The 14,572-nt window shown below is 46.0% G+C and overlaps 1 protein-coding gene across 1 annotated transcript; it reads left to right on the plus strand.

Moving 5' to 3' along the window:
• The first annotated feature begins 6,426 nt into the window (after nucleotides 1-6,426).
• On the plus strand, nucleotides 6,427-12,943 carry LOC127481643 (opsin-5-like). The gene is made up of 4 exons (XM_051811150.1): nucleotides 6,427-6,499; nucleotides 10,019-10,312; nucleotides 10,891-11,222; nucleotides 12,596-12,943. Exons 1-4 carry the CDS (start codon nucleotides 6,427-6,429, stop codon nucleotides 12,941-12,943), a joined length of 1,047 nt encoding a protein of 348 aa, XP_051667110.1.
• The last annotated feature ends 1,629 nt before the right edge of the window (nucleotides 12,944-14,572 follow it).

Consider the following 14,572-nt stretch of genomic DNA (forward strand, 5'->3'; position numbering starts at 1 on the left):
CAGGGAATAGAGGTGGGTGCATCCAAACAGTGTTCAGAGACTCCATGGCGTCAACACAACTAGGTTAGACCACTTGGGTAAAGATTATCAATATTATGTCAGCTCTGTCTCCAAAAGTAGTATAAGTGCCCTGATCCCTTGTCTCCCACTCTGGTAACCTTTCCTCTGACTACCTTTCAATAAATGTGAAAAGGTTCTTTCAAAACAAATCCCGCTTTCCCTCCTTCAGCGAAGTGTGCAACACCAACACCAGCGGGAATGCAATCCATGAACTCTTTTAGAGTCAGCACTGGGTGAATTTCACTGTCCCCGTGCCAATGTTCAAAAGTCCCTCCACTGTTTGCCTTTCCACATGACCCTGCATGCCAAAATTCCCCTTCATGGCCAACACCACCACAGCCTGTTTTGTTCTGTCTCAATTCTGCCTAGTCCTGCTATCAAAGTTAAGGAACAAAAAGAAGGATCAATTCCACCTGTGCTGTTGGAGGGATGCTCCCTCTCAGCATGGTTCTGGATTTCCCAGCAAAGGGGAGAGGATGAAGTTCTGTCATTCATCAGAGGAAGGAATCCAAAGCAGTTCTAGGTCACAGGAAAAAGAGACAAATGAGCAGAGCTGAGACTAGTCCTGAAACTGGGCAGACTGCTGCAGAGCTGGCCTTCCTGCTCCCAGTGCTGCTGGAGGGATCAGGGCAGGCATAGTACCGACCCTACATACTCTGATCCCTTGTCTCCGAGTGCTATTTGCTATTTTGAGGCTTCCAGAACACTTCTGAGCTCAGGATCACAAACAGTCGAGTCTTTGTTGCCACCATGATCCAGTCACACAGAACCAGAGAGTCTGAAATAATTCAATCTGCTGAATCTGGCTTTTTGCAATGTAGAGTGGCTGGAATGTATTGCTTCCCCATTCATCTTCTCTTCAGCCACACTCCTGCATGCCCAGGGCTGTGCACACCCTAGAGGTGTGCAGAGGATGATGATACGATGCTCCTGCACAGCAATACTCTTGTGGTGGTAGAGTCCTGGGTTGTCCATTCTACAAATTTTACTAGTTTTTCCCGTGGTCTGAATGACACAGAGGAACTGTGAATAAATGGAGTGCAGGACCAAATGCAAAGGAAAAGTCAGTGGAGCTTGCTACCAAAAACTACACGTCAATAAATGGTCGCAAAAATACTTACACTGCAAGCAAGTGTCCACATATGATTATTTGTGTAATATCCAGCATAACAGGGCATGATTTTGTCTTTGAACCCTTGTAAATGAGAGGATGAATGCTGTTCATATGACTGTTAAACTGAGGTCTCTCACCATTTTAAATCTGACCAGGTTTGCATTGCCAAATCCCACTATGGGCAATATATTTTATTCTTCTCTTTTTCTGGCATAATAGTAGTTTTCATTTTATGTTAGCACCTCTAGTGCCATTTCCTTTCCACTCATAGTGTATTGGAGTCTGTTTCTCACACCTTTGAAAGAAATAGCTGTAATGTGCTTCGTATTTGCATGTTGAATTCACCTTTTTGTATCCCATTACCATATTTCCCTTTCTTAACCTTTCTTTCTTCTTTCAAAACCTTATGCTATGTTTGATCTTTGTCCTGTTTTCATATTGCTTCTCAAATCAGTGCCTTTCATTGCATATTTGTAAAAAAAAAATAAATAAAAATTAAACTTCCCTGAGAGGGCAACCCTGTTGAAAAGATCAGCTCACATGCAACTTCACAGAACAGTGTAGATTGGAAAGGTCATTGAAGCTCACCTCATTCCCACTTCACTGCCATGGACACCTTCCACTAGACCAGTTTGCTGACAGCTGTACACCTTGTCCTCTCCTTTTCACCAGTGCAGAATGAGTGTCAATGGTTCCCAGCTACAAACAAATGATGATGTTGTTGTTTAATAAGTCACAGAATCACGGGATATGCTGAGTTGGAAAGGACCCACAAGGATCATGGGGTCCAACTCCTGGCCCTGCACAGAACACTCCAAGAGTCACACCATGTGCCTGAGAGCACAAACACTCCTTGAGCTCTGGCAGCCTTGGTGCTGTGACCACTGCCCTGGGGAGCCTGTTCAGAGCCCAACCACCCTCTGGATGAAGAAGTTTTTCCTAATATTCAAACTAAACCTCCCCTGATTCAGCTTCAAGGTGTTCCCTCGGCTCCTGTCACTGGTCACCAGAGAGAAGAGATCACTGCTTGCCCCTCCACTTCCCCTTTTGAATTATCATTCAGTCCTGTGCATACAAGATGGTCTTGGGTTTGGAGCCCATTTTCTGCTCTGGAGTCAAATCACTGGAATAACAGCTCAACTCAGGTTTTTCTGGTGAGTCTCTATGTGCTATGGTGAAGATCACTTGGACTGGGTTAACCAACAGCCAACTATTATATGTAAACAAAAGAGCAAAATATATTGATCCAAAGTGGATTCTTTAAGGGGGCAACTACCTTCAGTTCCTGCTGGGAGAGTTTAGGGAGGTTAGTGTCCCTACACTGAATTTAGACTTTGTAAATAAATAACCCCTCAGGCAGTAACATGCAAGGCAGTGCAGACATCCAGAAGAAAACAATTTTAAAAATTACTATGCTTGAAGTTGCAAATACCAGCTTAAACAAGATTTGGTTGTTGAAAACATACAACTTCATGAGCAGACTCTGAGAATTCCACTTAAAATGCTGTTTCTGGTTTTCATAAATGGAGGTGAAAGCTGGAGGCTCAGCTTGAGGTCTCAGCTCAAAGATGAGCTTCCAAAAGTAAGATTGCAGAAATAGATGAACATTTAAATGGAAAGAAGTTGTAGGAATTGCTGGAGAAGATGATGAAGTCATCTCCTCCAAGGAGTTTGGAAAAGGTGGCATGTGTTAATGAAAAAGCCTGAGTGTGCATCATGGTAGACTCGTTTCAGAGAAAGGAGAGGGGACTGTCCCAAAAGGGAGTGTCCACATGGACTGTTTGCAGGACTCTGCTCAGCTTGAAATCTCAGGGTCTTCACAAAGAGAAGATCTGGGCCGAGGAGCCAGAGATAAACAAGAATAACAAAGTCATGTCCTCTTCTAAACGATACAAGATTATTTTTGATAGATATAAATCCTGTGCAGGTAAGGACACAGATTCATTCATAGCCCGACCCAGATATCAGAAGATACTAATGATTTTGATATATGGTACCAAACCCAACCCAATATTCTTGGTCCAAACAACTACAGTGAGACATTTTATCTCTGCAAAATGAACTGCTACATAGTGGTAAAGTGATAATTCAGAGCAATTCCCTTATTCCTACTGAATCAGAATATTCTTTTATTTTTTTCCTGTGGAAAATAAAAATAAAGTTGTAGGACGTTCTCACTTGGTAGCATCAAGTAATTCTTCAACTCACACTCTGTTTTATGTCAACAGTGGGAACTTGTTTTATATATATGTCTGTATTTACATCAAATATGTATATATAATTTCATGGTGAGTTCATTTTTTGTTTGAAGTTTCACATAACCTTTCAGAAATGAGTAGGTAGCAACTTTATTCTTCCACCTGTCTCATTTGAAGAATACTTTCTTAGAATGAAAATAAATTTCACAAAACAGTTCTAAAATATGACACCCCTCCACACACACTGTCAAGATGTATAAACTTTGACTATGCTTTGGTTGTAAATAGTTCATCTGGGTTGATCTGATGTGCAGGAAGACAGTGGTGAGTACAACTTGCTATTGTTAAACAACACATGAAAAATACACTGGATTTGGAATCAGTCAACTCTTCTGGTTTTAATAATTTATTTTCTTGTCTTCCATTTCGTAACTGAACTGTTGATATAATCCTACCCCATGTGAATGCTCAGTTGAGGGTTTCACAATAAACAAAATGCCATCTAAACCAGCATGAAATAGCCACAGTGTAATCTAAGGTGCCCACAAGAGCTGGCAGGAGACTGGGCTCCTGATGTAGCCAGTGCAGTCACCAGGGAGTCATTAAATTCTCAGCAAAATGTTTTAATCCTGCCTCTGGTTTCTCTTTGCTTGCCTGCAGAAATGCAGTGTCTTATTTCAGGAGTGAGAGGCTGGACTGTGCAACAAGTGGGAAAGCAGGAGAAGGGAATTTTATCGGAAAGAATTTTATCAGAGTTGTAACCTCTATCTGAGCACTGATAATTCTTTAGAATTTCTCATCTAATGGCTGTACCTTGAGAATCTATTTCTCACCTAAATTTTCACACTCAGGACAAGAGCAAAACCCATGGGCAACACCTGTACCAGGGAACTAAACAAACAGTGTCACTTTGTCTTCAAAAGCAATGACCTTCCTGCCTCCTGGGAACAATCCAGTGCTCATTTTAGCTGACCTATGCCTGGGAATGATTCAGGACAGTGTTAGTTGGCCCAGCCCAAAAGAGTCCCAGCAACTGCTCTGTGAATATAACAGGTGAACAGTCAGATTTCAGCATCTTTGTGGTGATCTGGCATTGTTTAATTTACCAGTACCGTGGGTTTGTGTGCATTATACTGGATTAATTGTCAGAATACAGCAAATTACTTTCTGTCACAGGATTTACTGTGTCTTTTGCTACTCTAAGAGACTTTTCTTTCCCAAATTGGGATCTCTTTCTTGAACAGACTACACTAAATTGATCAAGCTATTTAAAACTTTCAATACTAGGCATGTTTTTGAGATATCTCTGTCCTTTTTCAGCCTTTTCTCAAAGAAAGACTTCCTTTTATAATTAATATTGTATATATCCTACATTCCTAGACTAAATTGATGCTTGTTTATACATCCAGAGCTTGAGAGCATTGCAACATTCAGCTCAATGTCTACTTCTGAGAAACATTCAATGAAGGATCTGCATTGAACAACCAACAAGCAGGTGCTTGATTTCATGAGTTAGGTGGTATCTTTATTCAAAAACTGTATGAGGCTTTGAATGAGACCACAGAGGCACTGGAACAAGTGTTGTGGAGTCTCTGTTCTTGGAGATACTCAAAACTCTGCTGACACTCAAAACTTCTGAAGTCTCCCAGATTTGTAAGTTTTTCACAATTTAGGCTGCTACTGCTATACTTGAGCACCTAAATTGCACATGTGATGCCCCGTGTACTCTTGTGAATTTTACATTTCCCTATCATGGAATCATAGAACAGTTAGGGTTGGAAGGGACTTTAAAGCTCATCTCGTTCCAACACGTTCCACTAGACCAGGTTGCTCCATCTAACCTGCCCTTGAGCACTGCCAGGGATGGGGCATCCATCTATGTCTGAACAGAGTAAAATAGGGCAAGCAGAGAATGATGCTAATGCAGCATATTCAGGTACTGGAATTAAATAATTTAGCCTAGATCAGCCCTTCACTGTCCTGGCTGGGTGCTGCCCTGGTTGAAAGTGAAGTTAAAGTTAATGACATTGCAACTACAGAGCTGTAAGTCTCTGTGCACCAAAATCAACACTTGTGTATGGAAACAGAGAGATGGGCTTGTGACACACATTCAGAGCCTGGAGCCAAACTTGGCATTGTTTAAACAGACAGAAAGAGCATTATTATACAATCACAGAATCATAGAAAGTGTTTGAAGGGACCTTAGAGACCATCTTGTTCCAATCCCCCTGACATGGGCAGGGGGCACTTTCCACTAGACCAGGCTGCTCATTATGATGGTTTGATTATTTAGATCATGATGATTTTAGGCTCAGATATTATAAGGTGAAGGCAAACATGGAGATGAGGCCCTGCTGTGGCTGTTTGCCAGGTCAAACAGCCAGAGTGTCACAGGAGTGACCTTTGAGGTTGGTTCTCTGGTGCTTTGCAGTCATTCACAGATTCAGCATCCTCTAGTTCTGCCCTGGAGCAGCTCTGACAGCCCTGCCCTCAGCAGTGTGACTTTGATTCTGCTGAGCCCCTGCAGCAAACAGCTTCCCTCTAACACCTCAACACAGAGATCCCTTGCCCCAACCTCGTCTCTCCCATAGTCAGCCATTAACCTGGAAAACGAAACTCCCAACCTTCCTTCCCTTGCCTGATCCCTCAGCCTGGATTTATTTCCCAGGGCTGCTGATCATTGAAAAACAATTGTTTTTACTCATCTGAGGGCATTTGCATTGTGAAGTTTCTTGACATGCCAAGGAGCAGAGGGCTGGGAGAGGAGAGGGTGGGTGGAGAGATGCTCTGCCAGCCAGGCAGGCGGGATCGCTCTGGCAGTGGCCCTGCCTGGCTTTCACTGTACCTCCTCAGGGACAGAGCCTTCCTCTCACTCCAGGCTTCTCCCCTGCCACAGCAGAGGGAGGGAGAAGGAGAGAGCAGAAGGATCCCTGCACTGACAGCACCCAACACCCAGCTCACACCTGCAGCAGGCAAACCATGAGGACGAGCCTCTTTGCTCCTGCAGCCACTTCACCTTTGATTTGAAACCTTTACCCACCTCCAGCAGGGATGATGGAGGAGCAGTACATTTCCAAACTCCACCCGGTAGTGGATTATGGAGCTGGGGTCTTTCTTCTTATCATAGGTGAGTTCACAGCCTGCTCATTTGCTTGGAGCCTGGGAACAGGCACACAGGGACTCCCTGGCTGTGCCGTGGTCAGACAGGGGAAGCTGGAGGGAAATGACAGACTATCTATTTCCCCACAGGTTCCTCTGCTTAGTGCCCTCCTGGATGCCAGGATTAATCTCTGCTCTCGGATTCACAATGTTTTGTTTTGATGCTGAAGAATTGCCAGCATGAATTTGCCTCTGTGGCATCACAAGTATTCAAAATAAGTTGTTTATCTCTTACTCTGGCATCTCAGCCATGTGAGCTGAGTCGAGGCAGCTCATTTCATGGGACTGATCACGGGAAAGCAACTGTGGTCTTACCCTTTGGTGGGGGGAGGTGTCATTTTGCTGTGTCTTGGTAGGATGAACTGCTATAGAACAGCAAAGTGTTTCCAAATAGCAGTTCTGGTTTTTTTTTAGCAGCCTGTTTGCCCTGCTGCAGGCAGAGTTAAAATGAAATACAAGTGGGGATATCTACTAGCCTGCTCCAACGTGGCTTCAGTTAAGTGTTGTCTTCCTTGTCACCTTGTTGCATGTACACAAGGATCTGTTTTCTACTGTTGTGGATTTGGGGAGGAGTGGAATTGATCTAGGCATGCTTTCCACCTGGATTTTGCCAAGGTGAAAAATTCCTTCCTTCAGCTCACTTGAAAACCTTGGTTGAGATAGGGAAGATAAGCCTATGTGTCCTTTATTACTGAGGCTTTGGGCAGCAGTGCTGGGCTTCAGCATTTCACATCTCCCCCTGCTCTGCACAATTCTCCCTGCACTCTACTGTCCTGTGCTGTCCTCTCAGCTGTGCTGACAGAATACAACTCAGGGTGAGGAAAATCCATGCCCACAAAACATCCAAGGGTTTTTCTTTGGATCAAGTCAGGATGCCAGCTCCCTTCTCTCAGAAATGTAAATATATAGATGCAGTTAAGGCAATGAATGGGAAGGGCAGCAACAAAGGGCTGGAAGCTGGAGCTTCCCTTGCTGATGTGCCACCATGCTATAGTCTCACACCTCTCCTAAAGGGCTTTTAGGCACTGAAACTTCAGGCACAGCTCCCAGCACTGGATCAAGAGCTCTGTGTGGCAGCCAGGCTCACTGTATTGCATAGGGGCTCTCAGAAATGAAGGACTGAGTTTAACTAGAAACCATGCTGTATTTATCCATAGCTTTGCCACCTCACTGGGGTTGCCAATTTATCCCCAGGAATTATGTTTTTATTAGGAAACAAAAAGGCCAGGCCATGGGCTGCAGCACTCATCACCAGTTATTGGATTACTAGCCACTCTTGTCCAGTTTTGTCCCATGCCAGCCAGCAGTCCCACGGAGAGTGGGATGGAGGGGAAGAGCTGCAGATGAAGCAAAAGGGAGGGTGGGTTTGGATGTCTCTCTCTGAGGGTGAGACTAAGGGCAACTTCTTACATCAGTTTAGTGGTTAGGGCTCTCTCAAAAGCAAATCAATGGGGTTCATGTTCCTCCTGAAGCCAGAGGATGGTCAGTTTGGGGCTCCTCACTACAGGAGAGACATTGAGGTGCTGCAGCAAGCCCAGAGAGGGGTAATGGAGGTGGGGAAGAGCCTGGAGCACAGGTCTGATGAGGAGCAGCTGAGGGAGCTGGGGGGGCTCAGCCTGGAGAAAAGGAGGCTCTGGAGGGACCTTATTGCTCTCTACAACTCCCTGACAGGGGGTTGTAGCCAGGTGGGGGAAGGTCTCTTCTCCTAAAGTAACAAGTGACGAGATGACAAGAAACAGTCTCAAGTTGTGCCAGGGGAGGTTTACTTTGGATATTAGGAAAGATTTACTCACCAAAAGGGTTGTCAAGCACTGGAAGAGCATGCCCAGGGCAGTGGTGGAGTCACCATCCCTGGAGAGATTTAAAAGACATGTAGATGTGGCACTTGGGGACATGGATTAGTGGTGGGCTTGACAGTGCTGGGTTAACGGTTGGACTCGATGATCTTGGAGGTCTTTTCCAACCCAAAGGATTCTGTGATTCCATGATTCTGTGTCCCAGCCTGTGGCTGTCATTTTTCAGGAGAGTACTCTTCCCACCAAGCTGCAGGTTGCTCTCTGTCAGCAGGTGCTGGGCCACCGTGGGCATCCTCCTGTGTGTGCAGAAATACAGCTCCCGAGAGCTCAGGGAACTCTTCCAGTGTATCCAGAGGTGCCAAGTGAATATGTGTTGTCAGAAAGGGAATGAATGAGGGACGTGAGGTCTCAGATTTGTGTCTCCCTTTTGTTTAAGCCTTGCCCTTGACATCTCTGTGATTTTTGTACTAATGCCAATACATTTATTTTATTTTGTTCCATGTGCCTCTCTTAATTCCTCAGTGGGCACTTAGTTAAGTGGCATCTGTGAGCAAACGCAGCCTTCCTGCATCCACACCCACAGGGGAACATGACAGAAGCTTTTTCTGTCTCCCTATCTCACATCTGAGTTTAGAGGACAACTCCTCAGGAAAACCTTTGAACAAAATGTCTCTCCAGCACCATGTTCACTTGAAAAAAAAGAGAAAACGAGTTGTTTGGTACATGCATTTCTGACACTGCTGTCATGAACAAGCCCTGTGGCACACCTGAATAAGATATGTCTGACAGGTCCTTTTGCGAGGCAAACTCTGGGTCTGTTGCACCCCCCTGGCTAAACAATTCCCGTGGTCCCACTGCACTCAGAGACCACCAGAAGAGTGGAGCTGTCTGAACTGCTGCACGTGATGATTCTAAGGGAGCAGTGAGGACCCTGAGCTGCCCAGCCAGCACATGCACAGCATCGGGGCAGCTCAGAGCCCAGAGGGTTTCAGTGGAAGATGCGTTGCAAAGAGGGAAGGCTTTGGGAAGTGGAGGGCACATAGATGAGAAAGGACAGGCAGGCAGGACAGGCAGTTCAGCTGGAGCTCTTCAGCAGGAAAGAGAAGTGAGGATATTCTTTCTCAGCACAAGGAAGACGTGGAACTGCTGTAGTGAGCACAGAGGAGGCCGTGATGATGCTCCGAGGGCTGGAGCCCCTCTGCTGTGGAGACAGGCTGGGAGAGCTGGGGGTGTTCAGCCTGGAGAACAGAAGGCTCTGAGACCTCATTGCAGCCTTCCAGTATTTAAAGGGGACTTATAAAAAAGAGGGAGAGTGACTTTTTACACCGGCAGACAGTGATAGGACAAGGGGAGCATTCCAACCCCTTGCCATGGGCAGGGACAGCTTCCACTAGATCAGGTTGGTCCAAGCCCTGTCCAACCTGGCCTTGAACACTTCCAGGGATGGGGCAGCCACAGCTTCTCTAGGCAATGTGTATCAGAGTCTCAGCACTCTCACAGGGAAGAATTCCTTCCTGATAGCTAACCTAAACCTGCTCTCTTTTGGTTTAAAGCCATTGCCCCTTGTCCTATCACTACGTATCCTTGTAAAAAGTCCCTCCTGCAGCCCCTTTCAGATACGTCACATCCTTTCCAGGGACTTCACAGGTGTGTTAACTCTGTTCTTGTCTGTGCTGATTCTTCTCTTCCAGCCATCCTGACAATCCTTGGAAATTCAGCTGTCCTTGCTACAGCTGCAAAACGCTCTTCCCTGCTGAAGTCACCGGAGCTGCTCACAGTGAACCTGGCAGTGGCAGACATTGGGATGGCCATCAGCATGTACCCGCTGGCCATCGCCTCCGCCTGGAACCACGCCTGGCTGGGAGGAGATGCCTCCTGCATTTACTATGCCCTTATGGGCTTCCTGTTTGGAGTCTGCAGCATGATGACCTTGTGTGCCATGGCTGTGATCCGGTTCCTCGTCACCAACTCATCCAAATCCAACAGTGAGTCATCACCTGTCCGGTAAACTCGTAGTAGTGTGTTTGGGCAGGACTGTTGTGGAATATGGCATGGAGTATCAGGGCAGTAACAGTAGAATAAGCCTCAGCTTTTAGTCCAATATCAAATCCTGATGTTTCCAGAACGATCTGATTAAATTCTTTACTAACCAGTGAGGTTTTCCACTTCTCAGTTTTACCAAATGAAACTACCTGAGAGCGGAGAGCCCAAATGTTTTGCTGGACCAGACTGTCTTCTCCTCCTATTTGTATCCAAGCAGACATACTGGATTTTGAGAAAGGAGTATTCTCCTGGCATTCCAGGGCTGGGACTACAGTAAATTTGTGGTCAACTTGATCATTTAAAGCTCCCTGACTTACTAAGCTTTTGATGAGCACTGAGAGCTGTGTTCAGGTCTCACCCAATCTATGGACACTTTCTCAAGAAGACCAAAGGTTTGGGAACTGCAGCAGCAGCCCAGGTGTATCTGTAGCTACCATCCTTCTGTTTGAGGAGCAGTTATGGCAAAAACCATGTGTCTGAGGTGAGATCCATATATACTTCCTCTTCCTCTTTCTTGCAGGTAACAAAATCACCAAGAACACCATCTTCATCTTGATTGCTTTCATCTGGCTCTACTCCTTGCTCTGGGCCATCCTGCCCTTGGTAGGCTGGGGCTACTATGGCCCTGAGCCCTTTGGCATCTCTTGTACAATAGCCTGGAGCAAGTTCCACAACTCCTCCAATGGCTTTTCATTCATCCTGAGCATGTTCCTCCTGTGCACAGTCCTGCCTGCGCTGACCATCGTTGCCTGTTACTTGGGAATTGCCTGGAAGGTTCATAAGGCCTACCAAGAAATCCAGAATATTGACAGGATCCCTAATGCAGCCAAACTGGAGAAGAAGCTGACACTGGTGAGTTATCCCCTGATGGGTTTGGAAGAGTCTGCAGTAATCAGGAGCTTGCAGAGAGCTGGCTCTGCTATGCACAACTCATAGAATCATGCCATTATAGGATAGTTTGGGTTGGAAAGGGCCTTTAAAGGTCATCTAGTCCAACCCCCATGATGACCTTCCCCCTCACAATGACCCTTCATTGCTTTTGTCTGGTATTGACCAAAGTTGGAGATGTGGTTCCAGTCTCATCCATACTCAGAGGAGCACAGAGCTCCTGAAAACCTCATCATTTCAGCAGCTTGGTCAGGATAACCTATCACAGGTACAGAACAGATTGTTAAATCTTTAGGCAGTTGCACCAAGATTTTCATGGATATATAGATTTCCAGTCATGCTGGAATAGCTGTTGGAGCCTTCCTGTTGGAATGAAGGTCTTGTTCTCTCATCTCAGATATTTTCACTTGACAGAGTGGCTATGCTGAGAGAGAGCTCCACAGAAATTCTGTATGGAAACAGGATTTTTTAATACAACATTTTTTCAAATATGCACTTCAGTTGTGCATTTCTTGTGGAAAAGCAGAATTAATCCAAGATTTCTAGAGGCCAGTCATAGAATCCCTGAATTTTTAAGGTTGGAAAAGATCTCTAAGATCAAGTCCAACCATTAACCCAGCACTTCCAAGTCCACTACTAAACCATGACCCTAAGCACCACTTCTACATGTTTTTTGAATGCTTCCAGGGATGGTGAAACCACCACTGCCCTGGGCAGCCTGTTCCAATGCTTTACAACCCTTTTAGCGAAGACTTCTTTCACAATATCCCATCTAAACCTCTGCTGGCACAACTTGAGGGCATTTCCTCTTGTCTTACAATTTCTTATCTGAGAGAAGAGACCCCCACTTGTCTTTCACGCAGTTGTAGAGAGTGAGAAGGTCACCCCTGAGCCTCCTTTCCTCCAGGCTGAACCCCCCCAGCTGCTTCTCATCAGAATTGTGCTCCAGACCCTTCCCCAGCTCCGTTGCCCTTCTCTGGACTCCCTCCAGCACCTCAATGCCTTTCTTGTAGTAAGGGGCCCAAAACTGACCCCAAGATTCGAGGTGGGACCTCACCAGTGCCCAGCACAGGGGGAAAGTCTATTGGTGGAGCTGTTTTGGGGTTGCATCTCCCAGGACAGGTCAGGGAAGGAGATGAAAACAACAGCTGCCTCATAAGAAATGCACGGTGTAGATCTGCTGGGTGGGACTAGAAGCCTCTATGCCCTGTCCAGTGTTACATGTGCTCATGGCACAGCTCAACAAGCACAGCTCCAGGTATTTCAGGTTCAAGCATGCTGGAGTATGAGGCCCTGTTGGTACAGGCTGTGAACTGAAGGCCTGTGTTCCCTTCCAGATGGCCGTGCTCATCTCTGTGGGGTTCCTGAGCTCCTGGACCCCGTATGCGGCCGCCAGCTTCTGGTCCATCTTCAACTCCAGCACCTCCCTGCAGCCCATCGTGACGCTGCTGCCCTGCCTGTTCGCCAAGTCCTCCACAGCCTACAACCCTTTCATTTACTACGTCTTCAGCAAAACCTTCCGCTGTGAGATTAAAAAGTTGCAGTGTTGCTGTGGCTGGCGAGTCCGTTACTTCAGCTCCGACAACTCCGCGGAGAATCCCGCGTCCATGATGTGGAGTGGGAGGGACAACGTCCGTCTCTCCCCGGTGGTCAAGCTGGAGAACCCGGGAGCTGCAGCTCGTTGAAACGCAGCCACGGGGTTCACAGCACAGGTCAAACCTGGGCTCAGCCCTGGGCCTAAATAAGTAGGGATGCAGCACGTGGGGTTGTCACTGCACATCTTATGCCAAATATAGAGGTTTAATTATACATTTTTAAGCAACTCTCAAATATTGGCTTTAGACTACACAGAAAAAAATCTATTTTTTTTTTTCAAAAACTTCCACTTTAGAGGAAATAGATTTATGTACTAAACATAAAATCACGTAAACTAAACTTATTTTCAGGGAAGCAGCTATAATTAAAAGGGAATTTATTATTTTCGTCTTTTTTTTTTTTCTTATACTCCTGATTTTTTAATGCAATTTATCTGCCAGCTCTTGGCTGCAGCAGTAAAACAGCCATCAGAGGAAATCGTAGGCTGCACACAAAGTGTTACCAAATAAATACAGCTGAGAGTGTAACTTTCAAGCAATACAGACTGAAAACCATATGGGGAGCAAGAAATATTCCCTGCCAGGGAAAGATGGTAACGTGGCTGCTCTCAAAGCGTCTTGTGGTTCCTTGCTCCCTCAGAGGTGTAGTTCCAACTCCTCAAAACACAAGTTCAAGGAGTCGAGCAGCCTTAGTTGGAAGAGGTTAGGTGGGAACGTGGCAGCCAGTGAAGAATGCCTTCTGTGTGTCCCAAATGGCACAGTGGGAAGTGAAGGAAGCTCCCAGCAGAAGGAACGGTGCACTCGGGTGGTTTCTGGATGAGGCACAGCAGCTTTTCTGCCATGAAAGCTGTTGGAGCATTTGTTTTAAATCACGATCGTTAGGGTTGGAAAAGACCTTTAAAATCACCAGCCCAGCACCCCCACCATTAAGCCATGTCCTCAAGTGCCATACCAATGTTTTCAGAACAATTCCAGGGATGGTGACTCCATCCCTTCCCTGGGCAGCCTGTTCCAATGCTTTACAACCCTTTTTCTGGAGGAATGCTCTGTATAGGATGACACGAGGCATCCTCAAGATAACCTGACCAGCAGTAAATTGTCCTGCAGTGAGGTCTTGGCTCTCATGGCTTCCATGGGAGCTCCTGAGATCCTGAGTTCCCCACTGGCTGGGGCACTGATATGATTGCCACTGAAAACAGAGGCTGCTGATTCAGGTTAAAGGATAAGTACAATCACACCAGGTTTAGCCAAAGAGATTCTGGGGTGGAATTGATGAGCTCCTACAGCTTAAATCTTTTTCCAGCTTACTGTCTGTGATTTTAAAGGACACAATACCTACCCTCAGGGTTTGAAATCTCCGACAAAATATGGGTTGGTGGCTGCAGCAGCTCTTGCTTCCCCTGACCACACAGAATCAGAGAATGGTTTGAGTTGGAAGGGACCTTAGAGACCACCTCAGTTCAATCCCCCTGCCATGGGCAGGAACACCTTCCTGGTCTAGTGGAACCGTCACCAAACCTTTGCATTGGGTTTGGTGGAGGCAAGAAGAGTTAAGTCACAGGCAGCTTTGGCCCAGATTTTAAACAACAATAGTGAATGGACTCTCAGTTCTTGAAAACTTTTGCCACACTCAAACCGTGATAATTAGTTCCATTTTGTAAACTGCAGCTAAGGCCAAGTGTGGGATTACAAATAGGCTTAAAGACTTCTGTGGCTCTG

The sequence above is a fragment of the Manacus candei genome, unplaced genomic scaffold (genome assembly GCF_025592945.1).
Source record: "Manacus candei isolate 608988 ecotype Guabito, Panama unplaced genomic scaffold, ASM2559294v1 h1tg000007l, whole genome shotgun sequence".
In the NCBI taxonomy this organism is placed as follows: domain Eukaryota; kingdom Metazoa; phylum Chordata; class Aves; order Passeriformes; family Pipridae; genus Manacus; species Manacus candei.